At 41.8% G+C, this 13,778-nt stretch overlaps 1 protein-coding gene across 2 annotated transcripts in view; it reads left to right on the forward strand.

Annotated features, from left to right (window-relative positions):
* Positions 1–13,778, forward strand: part of MIPOL1 (mirror-image polydactyly 1) — a 196,947-nt gene that overhangs the window by 114,547 nt on the left and 68,622 nt on the right. For both annotated transcript variants that reach the window (XM_088671979.1, XM_035109093.3), the window contains exon 10: positions 9,983–10,077. In XM_088671979.1, the coding sequence (XP_088528105.1) occupies positions 9,983–10,077 (95 nt within the window). The remainder of the gene's footprint in view (positions 1–9,982; positions 10,078–13,778) is intronic.

Raw genomic sequence — 13,778 nt, forward strand, 5'->3', positions numbered from 1 at the left:
TCGGATCTTTGTTGGTGTTTCTTATTGCAACATTTCTTTGCTACGTTGCAAGATAAAATGGATCAAAAGCATTTGCGGAGTTCCGCGTAACAGCCAAAATCCGTAGCGATCTAACCCAAAGCGATACGAGTCCCAGAAGTTGCAGCCTCCAAAAGAAGTCGCTGTGTGCCCACCTCTTGATGCAACTTGTGTACATTTGAACCTCGTCATTAACAGGATTTGGTGATCGGGTGAATAATTTTTCTTACTAAGCTAAGCACGTCAGGCAACATCATATTTAAAAACAAAATAAATATAAATAAATAAAACCACTGCTGGTTTATAGGCAATTGGCAGGGCCTGTTTTGCGGCTGACAACTGTCAGATCTAATTGCATCCTGGCGTTACACAGAGGAGCTGTGTGCTCAAGGGCTAGTCAACTGAGTCCTAAAGGGGATGTGAAAACCTCAGATTTTGGGTGTAAATGCATGAGGGAAGCATTTTTTTCACTCCAATTTCCTTTCTATTTTAGCTATTTTTCACCACTGGACATTACATCCTGGTGGTTCACCTACCCTTGGGGGGTGGTGCATAGCTGCCAAGTTTTCCCTTTTCTCGCGAGGAAGCCTATTCAGCATAAGGGAAAATCCCTTTAAAAAAGGGATAACTTGGCAGCTATGGGGTGGTGTTATATGTGTTTTCCACTTTAAAGATCAGGGTTGCAGCATTCGAGTGCTTTTGAACCCAATTCTGTCTCAGTGTGTTCAATGGCATTTGTGGCATGAAGTACCTTCTACCACAATTAAAAAAAAAAACCACCCAAAAAACAGTGGAAGGAAGTCTTCATTAAGTGCTGGAAGTTCAACAGGAAGGGTGCCCTCTCCTGGATAGAGAAGCTCAGCTACTGTGGTCCACATCCTGATAACATGCCAGTTAGACTATGTTTAGTGTGCTATATATGGGACTGTCTTTGGAGACTTCCATTTGGCCATTGTTGACATGGGGCCATTCAGAGCACAGAGTAATATCTAGCTATGTTATACTCAAAGTAAGCCCGTTGGATGGAGCTAAGCAACTTAAGCCCATCCATTTCAGTGAATCTACCATGATTTTCAATAGGTCTACTCATGGACAGGTTATGGATGGATATCATCCGTATGTTGCCCTTTCTTATAAAGCTGCACTGGCTTCTGCTTCCAAGTACTGGATCCTTAATTGTTTTTAAACACTGCATGGATTCAGTAATATATAGAAATAAAAATAATTAGTAGCAGTAGTGTCAGAGGTGGATTTAGAGATGTAGAGCCTTGGGAGCGCCACAGGAGGCACCAAAACAATGGCGTAGAATGGAAGACGGGGGGCACCACATTTTGTCATCGCACAGGGCACTGCTAAGATTTGAGACCCCAAGGTCCTCCACTGGTAGTATTTTATTTAAAATTCTTCTATCCCACCATTCCTCCAAAGAGCCAAAGACAGCAAACAACAAAGATAACACCATAACATTTAACAAGCATCCCTTAAAGCTTAATTGTAAACAGTGACAAAATGCAGGCGCTCTTTATTTATGGGGTATATTGCTCCTGTATGTGGAGGTTCTGTCCTTAGCTATAACAATAGATGGGGATAGATGGATCTGTCCATTTTGGTTACTCTCACTTTCTCATTTTTCCAGTCTTAAATTTAGTTCTCCACATTTCCACATCAGTCTGTAATTTTTTTAATTAAAAAAAAACAAGTCCTCATGAAAAATCATCAGCATTGTAGTGTGAATTTCTCCTAATATGCACATCTTTTTAATTTTGCCCAATATACCCCTTTTTGCAAAGCAATTTGGCCTAATATAAAGCATTTTTATGCTGTCTTCACAAATATATACATTTTATGTACATTTTATTGTAATACATGAATTTATTTATTTTTACCATATAACCTGTCTGGAGAACTGCATGGCAGAATTCAGATTAGTGCAGATTTTGAAGGATGGCTGTACCTTGGCTTGCATATTTGGTCTCAAAATGTGTGAAGTAGTAGGTTTACCTATCATTGTGAACTGAATCAATTCCCCCCCCATGGTTCCAATAGGGCAGGACTTCCCCACCAACAGCGGAGCTCACCTGATGACAGAGGCTGCCAAAGCCAGGCAGGGTTAGGTGGAAGAACACCTCTGCTCCACCCAAACCCCATTCGGCACAGCAGATTGGGGAAAATCAATGGGACCCAAGCCAGTCATTACTATACTAAGTACCCATTGATCTAGTATTTCATTGGGTATGGGTATTGAAATTGCACAACCATCAGTAATGTCCCACACTGAAGGTACAAAGAAAGTAAAGACTATATTATAGATTATTTATTCTTCCATTTCATTAACTGGGCAGAATTATGAAATAATTTTCATGGACTCGCAATATTGCAATTCAATCTGGTGAATTGTTTAATACTTTCATTTTGTTTTTGCCAGAAATACGCTCATTCTTTGCTATTCAAAATGACTTGATTAAACTTGCTGGAATAACATTTCAGTTGGCAAATATCTCTGTACAGTCAGTTATCCAATTGTCTTTTGGTTATGTTGAAAGGTGGAGAGGAAACAGGACCCAAGTGCTTGCCATTCACTGAATGGAGATTGCCTAACCTTCAAAACATTTCTGGCGTGACAGGTTCACTTCAGCAGGTGTTCAGGAGCTGAACTGTAAGGTAGTCACAGTGACAGCAGATGAGATCCTTTGAACAAACAAAAACAAAAGTATTGGCAAAGATTCCAAATGCAGAAGGGCATTGGCCTGTAGGGGAAAGTTTACAGTTCGATTTTAACAGACTGCGGGTTTGCACACGGTAGTTTGGTTTGCAGCGGCTGATATTTGCTCTCATTGGCATCTTTCGAGATCAATGCAAAAAAGTGGTTAAAGGCAGGGGTACATTTGGCAAAATCATTGCTAAGGGATTGTCAGGATTCTTGCTCTAATAGGGAGCCATCATATGTGTGCTCAAGACAAGAACAAAACATCCATTTATTTTAACAGAGCAAGATTTTACAACCTTAGATGTTGCATTGCTTGGAATTCACAATTCTGCTTTTTCTTCCTATTTGTTTGTTTGTTTGTTTGTTTCTTTGTTTGTTTGCTTGCTTGCTTGACACACCACTTTTCCATTCACGGTGATGGCCAAACTTGGCCCTCCAGCTGGGTCCTGTTAGGGATGATGGGAGTTGTAGTTCCAAAACAGCTGGAGCGCCAAGTTCGGCCACCACTGCATTAGCATGCTCAAGGCAGCTAACAGAATCAACACTGTGCAAAGCAGTTGTCGCAAGTCATCTCAGAATGACTGGGAACAGATAGGCATCTTTTTGTGACATGTTATAATAATCTGATAGATAATGTGAGAGCTGCCTCCTGCTGGCAAATGATTGTGCTGGGTGGCCAAAGAAGCAAGAGTGGCAAATGGAGGACTAGCAATAATGGCAGGGATGTTGTTGGTCCGGTTGGCTCTTGGTCTGATCTAAAAGAACTCTTGTTTCCATTGGTAATTTGGAGGCTAGTATGTGAGGGACGCAGGTGGCGCTGTGGGTTAAACCACAGAGCCTAGGGCTTGCCGATCAGAAGGTCGGCGGTTCGAATCCTGCAACGGTGTGAGCTCCCGTTGCTCGCTCCCAGCTCCTGCCAACGTAGCAGTTCGAAAGCACGTCAAAGTAGATAAATAGGTACCACTACAGTGGGAAGGTAAACAGCGTTTCCGTGTGCTGCTCTGGTTCAACAGAAGTGGCTTTGTCATGCTGGCCACATGACCTGGAAGCTATACGCCGGCTCCTTGGCCAATAACGCGAGATGAGTGCCGCAACCCCAGATCGGTTACGACTGGACCTAATGGTCAGGGGTCCTTTATGTTCAATAGCTAATACAGTATTGAAGATGTCCGTAACATAATTAAATTGCAGGCTGCCAAAAATAATGGGGAGTGGAGGGTTTCCCCAGTCCTCTCCATGCTCCTGTCTTTGCTGCAAGCTTTGGAATTTACTTTTGTAAGAAGTTGGGTGCTAAGTCATGAGCCATTTGCATGATTTGATTATGTATCATGTATCATTATTGATTGCTTAAGGCTGCTCTTCTAACCCCACTTACCTGAGAGTAAGTGGACTTGAATTCAATAGGACTTACTTCTGCGGAGACATGGATAGGAGCGCCCTGACTATTATAGGGGAGCCCTCTCCTTTTGAGCCACAGGTCTGGCCTTCTTTTATGGCTGACACAGAAACCAAGTTTGCTGGCAGAGAAGCAAGCGAGTGATCCATCCTTCTTCTGCCAGTCTGGTCACTTGGCTGCATGGAATTCCTTGTTGCTTATGGCAACCAGGTGAGTTGTTACATACAAAGCTGAGCAGTATCAGAAGATGCCCTTCCCACCTCCAATAAGAAAACTCTGGATCATGAGAATGCAATGGTTCATTCCTGAACCAGACATTACAATTTGGAGAGGATATATATATATATATATATATATATATATATATATATATATACACACACACACACACACACACACACACACACACACACATATATATACACACATACATATATATATATATATCTGTACCCAAGCAGATCCTGTGAATAAAAATCATAATGTTGAAAGTATTTTCCTTTGACGTTAAAGCACACTTCTTTTCATCTTCGTGCCAGCATAATCTACTAGTTAAGTTTGCCCTGGGATGTTCCATTTTCTGCTTTTGGCCAAAACCTCTCTCTGTGTCCTAGGAGATGCCACTATCTCTCAGACACCCTATTCAGTGTGCATTCCTTGATTACCCATCATCACCAGTGCTTTTAAGAATAAAGAAGAAGCCAAGGGGGAAAGTGGTGCCAAGGAAACACTGCTACTAAACAGGACCAAAAAGAAAAAGAAATGTGATTTTTTTAAAATAAAATAAAAATCTCATTGTATGCAACAGTATACAATATGTGGTATGTGGACTAAGGCTACATTCATAACATAGAGCTGTAGTTTGTTAAGAGTGCTGAAAGCTCTTGGAAAGAAGAAAGTGTTCCAGCTAAAGAAGATTGGCAAGTTAAATTAGCGGAATATGCTGAAATGGCAAAACTGACAATGAAATTAAGAGGAAGAGATGACAACGAATTTAAGGAAGAATGGAAGGACTTTCCTGCATATATACAGAAGCAATGTACACAGGTTAATACATTGGCAGGGTTTTGAGAATACTTGTAATTTTATTATGTATGGACAATAAGTAATTTAAATGGTTAACACTTTATAATGGACATGTAGTACATTGATATACAATGGAACCAAGGAAGGGAATGGGGGAAGTCAATCTGTTTTGTTTTGTTTTTGTTTGTTTTGTTTTTGTTATTGTGGAAAATTAATAAAATGTTATGGGGGGGGGAGAGTGCTGAGAGCTCTTAAGAGATCCCTATTCTGTTTTGCCTTGGTAATGGCAATAAACTGAAGCTCAACACATATAAGACAGAGGCACTGTTAGTGCGTAGTTCCCTAGACCTTACGGATGGGTCAGGTAGGCTCAGGTAGCCAGCGTAGTGTAGTAGTTAAGAGTGGTAAACTCGTAATCTGGGGAACCGGGTTTGGGCTGCAGCTCCTGGGTGACCTTGGGCTAGTCACACTTCTTTGAAGTCTCTCAGCCCCACTCACCTCACAAAGTGTTTGTTGTGGGGTAGGAAGGGAAAGGAGAATGGTAGCCGCTTTGAGACTCCTTCGGGTAGTGATAAAGTGGGATATCTAATCCAACTCTTCTTCTTCCTATCCCTCTAAAACCTCCATTTTCAGCTCAAAAATCAAACTGCAGAATATCTGGTGCATTCCTAATACTGGATCTAGGGAAGAGATTATAGAGACAAAGTAGTTTTCAAACATTTGCCATAAGCAAATTAGAAAGCAATTGGGGTTGTTCTCAGTAGTGGCGCCGCCCTGTGGAACGCCCTCCCATCAGATGTCAAAGAGAAAAACAGCTACCAGATTTTTAGAAGACATCTGAAGGCAGCCCTGTTTAGGGAGGCTTTTAATCTTTAATCGATTATTTTATTCTTCTGTTGGAAGTTGCCCAGAGTGGCTGGGGAAGCCCAGCCAGATGGGTGGGGTATAAATAATAAATTGTTGTTGTTGTTGTTTTGCCAATAAGAGGCAGCAAAGTTACAAGAATGACAGTGGCTTAGATTAAATGTTGAACAAAGGTTTCCAACTGAAAGATTTAAGTCATAGAAACTTGTCAACGAACTTTTTAAAGAAGGCCTTAGATAAGCAATTGTCAGAGCTTCTTAAGGTATAATGATTCTTGTCTTAGTGTGGTAGGGGTTGAACTGGATAATCCTTGAGATTCTTTCCAGCACTGCAATTCTAGGCAAACAACATTGTTCTTTAGCTTTCCTAAAATACCATATCCATTAAAATCTGTCTTAGTAGACTACTCCATATTGCTGCCACATTTCAAAGTTCCAAATGACACTCAAAGTAAACCCACTGAAATCAATGGACATGACTCGATTAATTTCGATGGGCGTCCTCTGAGCATGACAACACCCAAAAGATCTTGGTTGATGTAGAATTTGCCTGTAGTCTCATATGCCTGTTACCCTGGAATTACAGAAGCACAGGGGGAAAGCACCTTGCCCCACACCATTGGCCAAAAGAATTATCAACTGCTATTCAAGCAAGAACACCAGTAAGGAAAGATCAACCTGGCTCAAACTGGGTATAAATTATTATACATCATCACTTATTTTTGACCTTGATAAACTGGATCTCTCACTTCTGCCTTTTTCTCTCACTCTCTCTTTCTTGTGTGTCTTGTCTTGTTTTGTTTTTAGTTTTGTAAGCCTAATGGCAGGGCCTCTCTCTGTCTCTCTTTCTCTTTATTGGTGAGAGACAAGAATGGAGGTTAAAAATCTGGCATATACTGTAAATACATGGCAAATGAGAGAATGGTATTTGCTAGCCAGTGCAAACTTCCCGGATAAGATTTAAGAACATAATAATAGCCTGCTAGATCAGGTCAATGGCCCATATAGTCCAGCATCCTGCTCTCTCTGTGGCTAACCAGATGCATGTGATAAACCAGGAAGCAGGACATGAGCACAAGAACATTCTCCCCTCCTGTGGTTTCCAGCAACTGGTATTTGGAGGCATTGCTGTCTCCACCTATGGAGGTAGACCATAGCCATCATGGCTAGTAGCCATTGATAGCCCTCTCCTCCAATAAGCCTAGCTCATTGAAATGCTAAACTTTCAGACTACAGGTAGTGGGGGCTCACAAGATTGGGCTCCATATTATAACAATAATAAATATCCAGCCCTAGATAAGCCAGCTTCATAACATCTAATTCATAACATCTAATTTTCTGTATGCATGTATTTTTATGATGCTGGTTTATTTGTATTTGTATGTGTCCCCCTCTCCATCTGAGATGGTACAACCAAGACACAGGTTTACCACCTTAGTGAGGATTGGGCTTCTATCACAGGTAGAGAGCACCTAAATCCCAGATTGGAATGTTTGCTATTGTCTCTGCCTTACCAGAGTTCGGCTCCCATCCTACACATTATACCCAGGAGATTAACTGCAAGCCTAGTATTATTATTTTTCCCTCTTTCTCAGGGGCTGATTGCCTTGAATCCATTTACGTCAATTCTCCCTTCTCTTATGTTGCAATAAACTAGAAGCTAATCTTGTGAAGTAGTACCAAACCAGTATGGGTTTAAGTGAAAGGAGAATCCAGACCTACATCTCCTGACCTTTATCCTAAAAGGATATCAGGTGTGATACCTCTCTAAAGAATCGAACTGGTAATCTCTTGGTGAGTGGGTGTGTCTGCTACAAACATTTCCTTCCAGTCTACGTTTCAATTGCAGTTCACAGTACACTGAAAATTGTCAAGGATGTTAATTATTGGCCTCCTGGAACAACCCACCTACTTTGATTCAGGCATGTTTTCCCCAATATTTAAGAAGATTGGTTCACAAACGGTACAGTATAATTATAAAAAATAGCTTGGTTTGGCTAACATTCTTTTGTGGTTTTATATCTGTGAGCCTAAAAGGTTCAACACATAAATGGCTCAACCTGCAAATGGAATTTTAACTGCTTAATTCCAGGAATCAACTGTTTGCCTGTTCATGGAAGCAGAGTAAATGCCATTGTGCACATTTAACAGAGGAAGCAAGCACCTTGAGTTTTAGAGCAAATTCCTTGGCCAGGCGTGCATTGTTACCTCATCCTCTGCTTAGTATGGTGCTGTTTCATAGCTGCAACGCTGGCTCAGTACATTTTGCTGGCTGGGGGTGAAGGATAAGATGGTGCCCTGTAGAAAAGCTAACTAGACTCGTAGCTGAATCATACTTCAACCGAGGAGATGAAGTAGAGGCCCGTCATACTTGAGGCACAGGGAGGCAGGCTGCATGGCACATAGCTCTGTCCTCGCCTGCTGCCCATAGCAACTGCTCAATCTACCTAACAGTAGGGCTATCCTAGCAAAGGTTTACAAACACAATTGGTTCCGGAAGCCTGTACTTAACCTGACGCGTACTTAACCTGAAGCGAACTTTCCCATTGAAAGTAATGGAAAGTGGATTAATCCGTTCCAGAAGGGTCAGCGGATTACTCAACCTGGAGCGTACTTAACCCGAGGTATGAGTGTAATTGGTTCCAGAAGTCCATACTTAACCTGAAGCGTACTTAACCTGAAGCAAACTTTCCCATTGAAAGTAATGGAAAGTGGATTAATCCGTTCCAGGCGGGTCTGCGGAGTACTTAAACTGAAAATATACTCAAACCGAGGCGTACTTAAACCGAGGTATGACTGCATTGTGATTTATTTGTATCTGGTCACCTCTTCCTTGCAGTACTCTTCTATAAGGAATACATTCTGTGGGATTGGATAAGGTAAATGCCTGAAAGAGTGCTGTGCTAAAAGGAACCCACAGATACAATGATTTAGCCATGGTCTTTTTTGCTTACTTCACAGCCAGACAGGACACAAGAATGCTCTAGGCAAGACTGCCTTTGCAAAATGTTCGGAGACTTCAGTTGTTATAGAATGAGGCTTCCAGGTTGTTGAGTGGAATAAGCTCGGAGATTATTGCATTAAATTTACAGCAGCTACATTGGTTCTGTTTGGCTTTGGGGCACGATTCATGGAATGGTAACCTGGAGACTGGATTACTGCAACATCATGCTCTGTGTGGGGCTGCCCTTGGGCCTCGTTTGAAAACTCCCATCTGATGCAGAACTCAGTAAGCTAGACTTCTAATAGCCTACAGCAGGCATGGCCAAACTGTTTTGGGACTACAATTCCCATTATCCCTGACCACTCATCCTGTTAGCTAGGGACGATGGGAGTTTTAGTCCCAAAACAGCTGGAGGGCCAAGTTTGGCCATGCGTGGCCTACAGCATCTGACACCTCCGCTACAACATCTGCACTGACTGCCCAGTTTTTGCTGAAATCTCTTTGCTATATTATATTAAAAAAGGAATAGTTAGAATGAATTATTGAGGACAACAGCTCAATTAACAACCATTTATTGGTTGCATTTATATTCCCCATTCCTGCTAATACATCCAAAGTGGTCTACTAGTCATCATGTTTATATGCCACCTCTGTAGTATGCCTCTGTACTGTATATCCATTGCTGGGAGCACCAGCAGGAAACTGCCTTTGCAGTCATGTCCTGTTTGTGAGCTTCTCGGGTGCATTTGGTTGGCCACTGTTGGAAACAGTAAGCTAGACTAGATAGGCCTTTAGTGTGATCCAGCAGGCCTCTAGATTGAATCCTGCAGGCACTTACCTGACAGGCACTTAGCTGAATAAGCCCTAGTGAATGCAGTGGGACTTACATACAAGTAAGCATGAATAGGGTTGCTCTTCAGGGCATTTGCAAGGAACACAATGCCAACTTTTGTGTATAAAGTAATATATTTTTTGTTATATTGTGGAAAAACAAGGAAGGGGGGATTAAACTGGCTTTCTCTTTGTAGGAAAAATTGATGGCTATGCAACAAGAAAGAGAGGCAGCTGTTCAACAATATAAAGAACTGGAAGAAGAGCTCCAGACCCTTCGCATTTATTACAGGTAATGTAATTTATATTGCTGGAAAAGCAATGTCCAATGAATTGTGTGGTTTGTTTTTTCTATTGTGTCATTATTCCTAAGAATACAAAAAGCAAGAAAAGGGTTAGGGTAATACTATCCATGAATTCAGTATATCAGATGCATATTTTAGGGAGAAACTATATAGGACAAGAAAAAAATGTCTCAAAGTTACAAGCCAAGAGACAAGTCAGGCAGCTCTAAGGTGCTGGTCAGGGCATCTGATGTCACTGGGGCAGGCCTCTCCCCTACAAACCCAATTGGCCCTTCCCCAGTATCCAAGTCAGTGCCTCCCCAATTCTGCACTCTTGTCCTTTTCTTGCTTCCCCTCTGACCAGCCCTACCAAGATGTCTCCATTGGGCTCCTGGCGCCCTCTGATGTGGGAGGAGGCTGACCTCCACTGGACGAGACCCAGTAGAGGAACCCTCGACCTGAGGGTGTTCACAACTGTTGTAGCATGGAAGTTCAAAGCCATTTCAATGAGGGAATATTTCTTATAATCACACAATGGTTCCTTGAGCATGTTTTGTTTTTAATCCAGAGACTGCTGTATTTCTATTTGATTCTTCTTCTTTTTATTCCTTAAAAAAAATAACCATGGGGTCCCCCCAAAAAAACACACACAATAAAAACCTATTTAATCTAAAGAAGGAAAAAGTGGGGGTGGAGAAAAACAGAAAGGAATCTACCTCAGGCTCATGAGCCAAGAAAAAGTTGGCTGGGAATGAAGACAGGCAAGTTCTTTCTTTGTGTTGTGACTCAGGACAAGGTGCCATTCAGCCTGATTCAATACCTGAAAATCATTCCTGAAACAAAACTTTGCATGACAGTTAGAAGTTACAATGTTGCTTACAATGTTGCCAGTTAAACTGTTCTAATTTTCTAACCACTGTATTCCTGAGGTGGTGATTAATGCAGATCATAAAAACCCTGAGTATTGTGCAAAGACTGGGTTGGTACTGGGGGGAAATCCATTCTCCTATGTAATAAAAAAAAACGTTTACCAAAGTGAAGTACAGTGGTACCTCTACTTACGAATTTAATGCGTTCCGAACACACATTCGTAAGTAGAAAAAAATTGTAAGTCGATTCCCATAGGAATGCATTGAGAGAAAAAATTCGTAAGTTGAAGCAACCCTATCTAAAAATTCATAAGTAGAAAAAATCCTATCTAAACTGCATCCAAGATGGCGGACGGAGCTCCATTCGTAAGTAGAAACATTCGTAAGTAGAGTTATTCGTAAGTAGAGGTACCACTGTACAGTCGTGCCTTGGAAGTCGAACGGAATCCGTTCCAGAAGTCCATTTGACTTCCAAAACGTTCGGAAACCAAAGCACGGCTTCCGATTGGCTGCAGGAAGCTCCTGCAGCCAATCGGAAGCCGCGGAAGTCCCGTTGGACATTCAGCTTCCAAAAAGAGTTCGCAAACCGGAACAGTCACTTCGGGGTTTGCGCCGTTTGGGAGCCAAAACATTCGAGAACTAAGCTGTTCAAAAACCAAGGTACGACTGTATACAAAAGTAAGAGTTTCCTTAAATAAAGGTATGCCAGCATATTATAGCTTTATTATTATTTTTTAAGAAGGCTTAAAGGTGGATAAAGAAAAAAAAGTCATCCTTGGTCATGTTTCTGTGCTTCATGACTGTATGTTTTAAGTTGTTTAAGAGACTTGGGAGGGCCTGTTCTTCGTATACATTGTGTTGGTTCCAGAGGGCCAACAGTTGGACTAGGTGACTCTTGTGGTCCCCTTCAACTGTACAATGTCGATTCTATAAGTGGAAGGCACTTCCCCTTGCTCAAGGGGCTTCATGACTGTTGCCAACTCCCCGCCCCCATCTGCAAACGCTTGCCACCATGTGCCACACCTTTCCCAAAGGTCCCGAGGGGTGTGTGCATGTGTGAAGAGGCTGCAACAGGGAGGAAGCTTTGGAAGTGAAGCTAAGTTGGTGGTTTGTGGGTCCAAACCATCATACTATTTCTTTTCTTCTCAGGGCAATAAATGCTACAGGTAAGTTTAAAATGAGTGTATTTTAAAGTTCTAACTTTATTTCCATTTCCCATAGCAAGAAAAGTATCACTTATATACACACACAGAAAGAGAGTATGCATGGACAGGGGACTGTTAAAATTTTATGGATCCCTGCAAGTTGCAAAGCTTCACTGTATCCTTTCTATCTAGTGGCTCCAGCACCTGAGATCAGGGGATCTCCCTTATGCCCAGATCTGTAAAGAAATACTCGCATTCCAACTGCATATTTTCTAGAACTGTGGGGAATACTCAGGGTGGAGGCTCTTAAATATTATTATTTTTTAAAGAAGAAAAAACAGCCTGTAAGTGGCCTCATTATTCAAGACCTTTGACCAGATCTATGCCCTTAAAAAGAGGCTTGATAAACAGGTTAGTTTATCTGATTGATAATTGTCCAGGCAGGAGCCTTCCCAGACCAGTAGATGCCAAGAGTAAAAAAAAACACACAACCGAAAACCAAATATATCCTGCTTCCTCCTTTCACCTTTCGGTCTCTTTCAGCACCTCCTGTATTCACTTACTTAAAATTTGCCAAGTCACTTCCTCTTCCTGCTGCACTATGGGACATAAATTCTAACTTCTTCCCATATCCAGTCCTTTCATTCAGCCCACTTCCTCTTCTCTATTTTCTACTACTAAATATCCAAGGAATCCCAAGTTCTGTAAGTCCCTGCTTCCCCGGGGTCTCTAGTCCCAATCGGCTTGAGCTTGCACACACCTGTCAGCTTTGCTGAATCATCATTGCCTCTCTGATTGCCAATCTACACATGATTGCATCCGTTATCCTTCTTTAAAAGTGTGCTTAATGCTGGCTCACCCCCCCCTCCCATTTTATTAAGGAAAATGAGCTTTGCAGTGACATTTTGGCACTTATTTCCCAATCCAGACTGGTACTTTGCACTGGCCTCCTGCCAAACTCTCCCCTCCCCACCCCATCTTCTTTTTCTCCTGGAAGATGCTGCTTCTAATGCTGCTCTAATAACATTTGCCTCCATTATTCAAGTTGGGAAAGGAAAACGTTTAAAACATCACAGAATTTCCTTTCTCGGAATGTGGTCTCTTTGCTTTCTCTCCCAGAACTCAAGGGCCACCACTGAAAACCGAACCAGACTTGCGAACGTGAGGGTAGCTGGGAACTAGCTTTCCAAAATCTGGCGTAGGGGGGAGTGGTCTCTTGAAGAAAGAACACACTTCATCATAGGGTCTTGGGTTTTTAAAAAATGGTGTAAATAGCAGAGGTCTATCAGGACCTCCAAGTCATGTGTTAAGATATATCCAGTCACATTTTTCAGAAGATTAAGTGCCCTTCTGACATAAAAAGCCTGGGCACCTGGAACTTCCATCATGTTGCCTTTCCCAGGTAACATTTTCACTGTGTGCAAAAAGTGCCCATTAGCAAGGAGAGAGATATCCAGGGACGTCATCATTTATAATTTGTGAAGTGCTTAGTGTGTACTTATTATAAATAAAAATGCACATCAATCCCTAACTGCAGCCCTTCCAGTCTAATAAGAGGGATATAAGAGAAGGAGGGAGTAGAACTATAAATTACTGCAATGACAGGGACCAATAATGGCAGTAACCATTTCCTGGTATTTCTTAATTTGTTAAACAGATAAGGTGGTATCCAATTGTGCCCTTCTGCTGACAGAA

Source organism: Zootoca vivipara, chromosome 1 (genome assembly GCF_965207765.1).
Source record: "Zootoca vivipara chromosome 1, rZooViv2.hap1.1, whole genome shotgun sequence".
In the NCBI taxonomy this organism is placed as follows: Eukaryota; Metazoa; Chordata; class Lepidosauria; order Squamata; family Lacertidae; genus Zootoca; species Zootoca vivipara.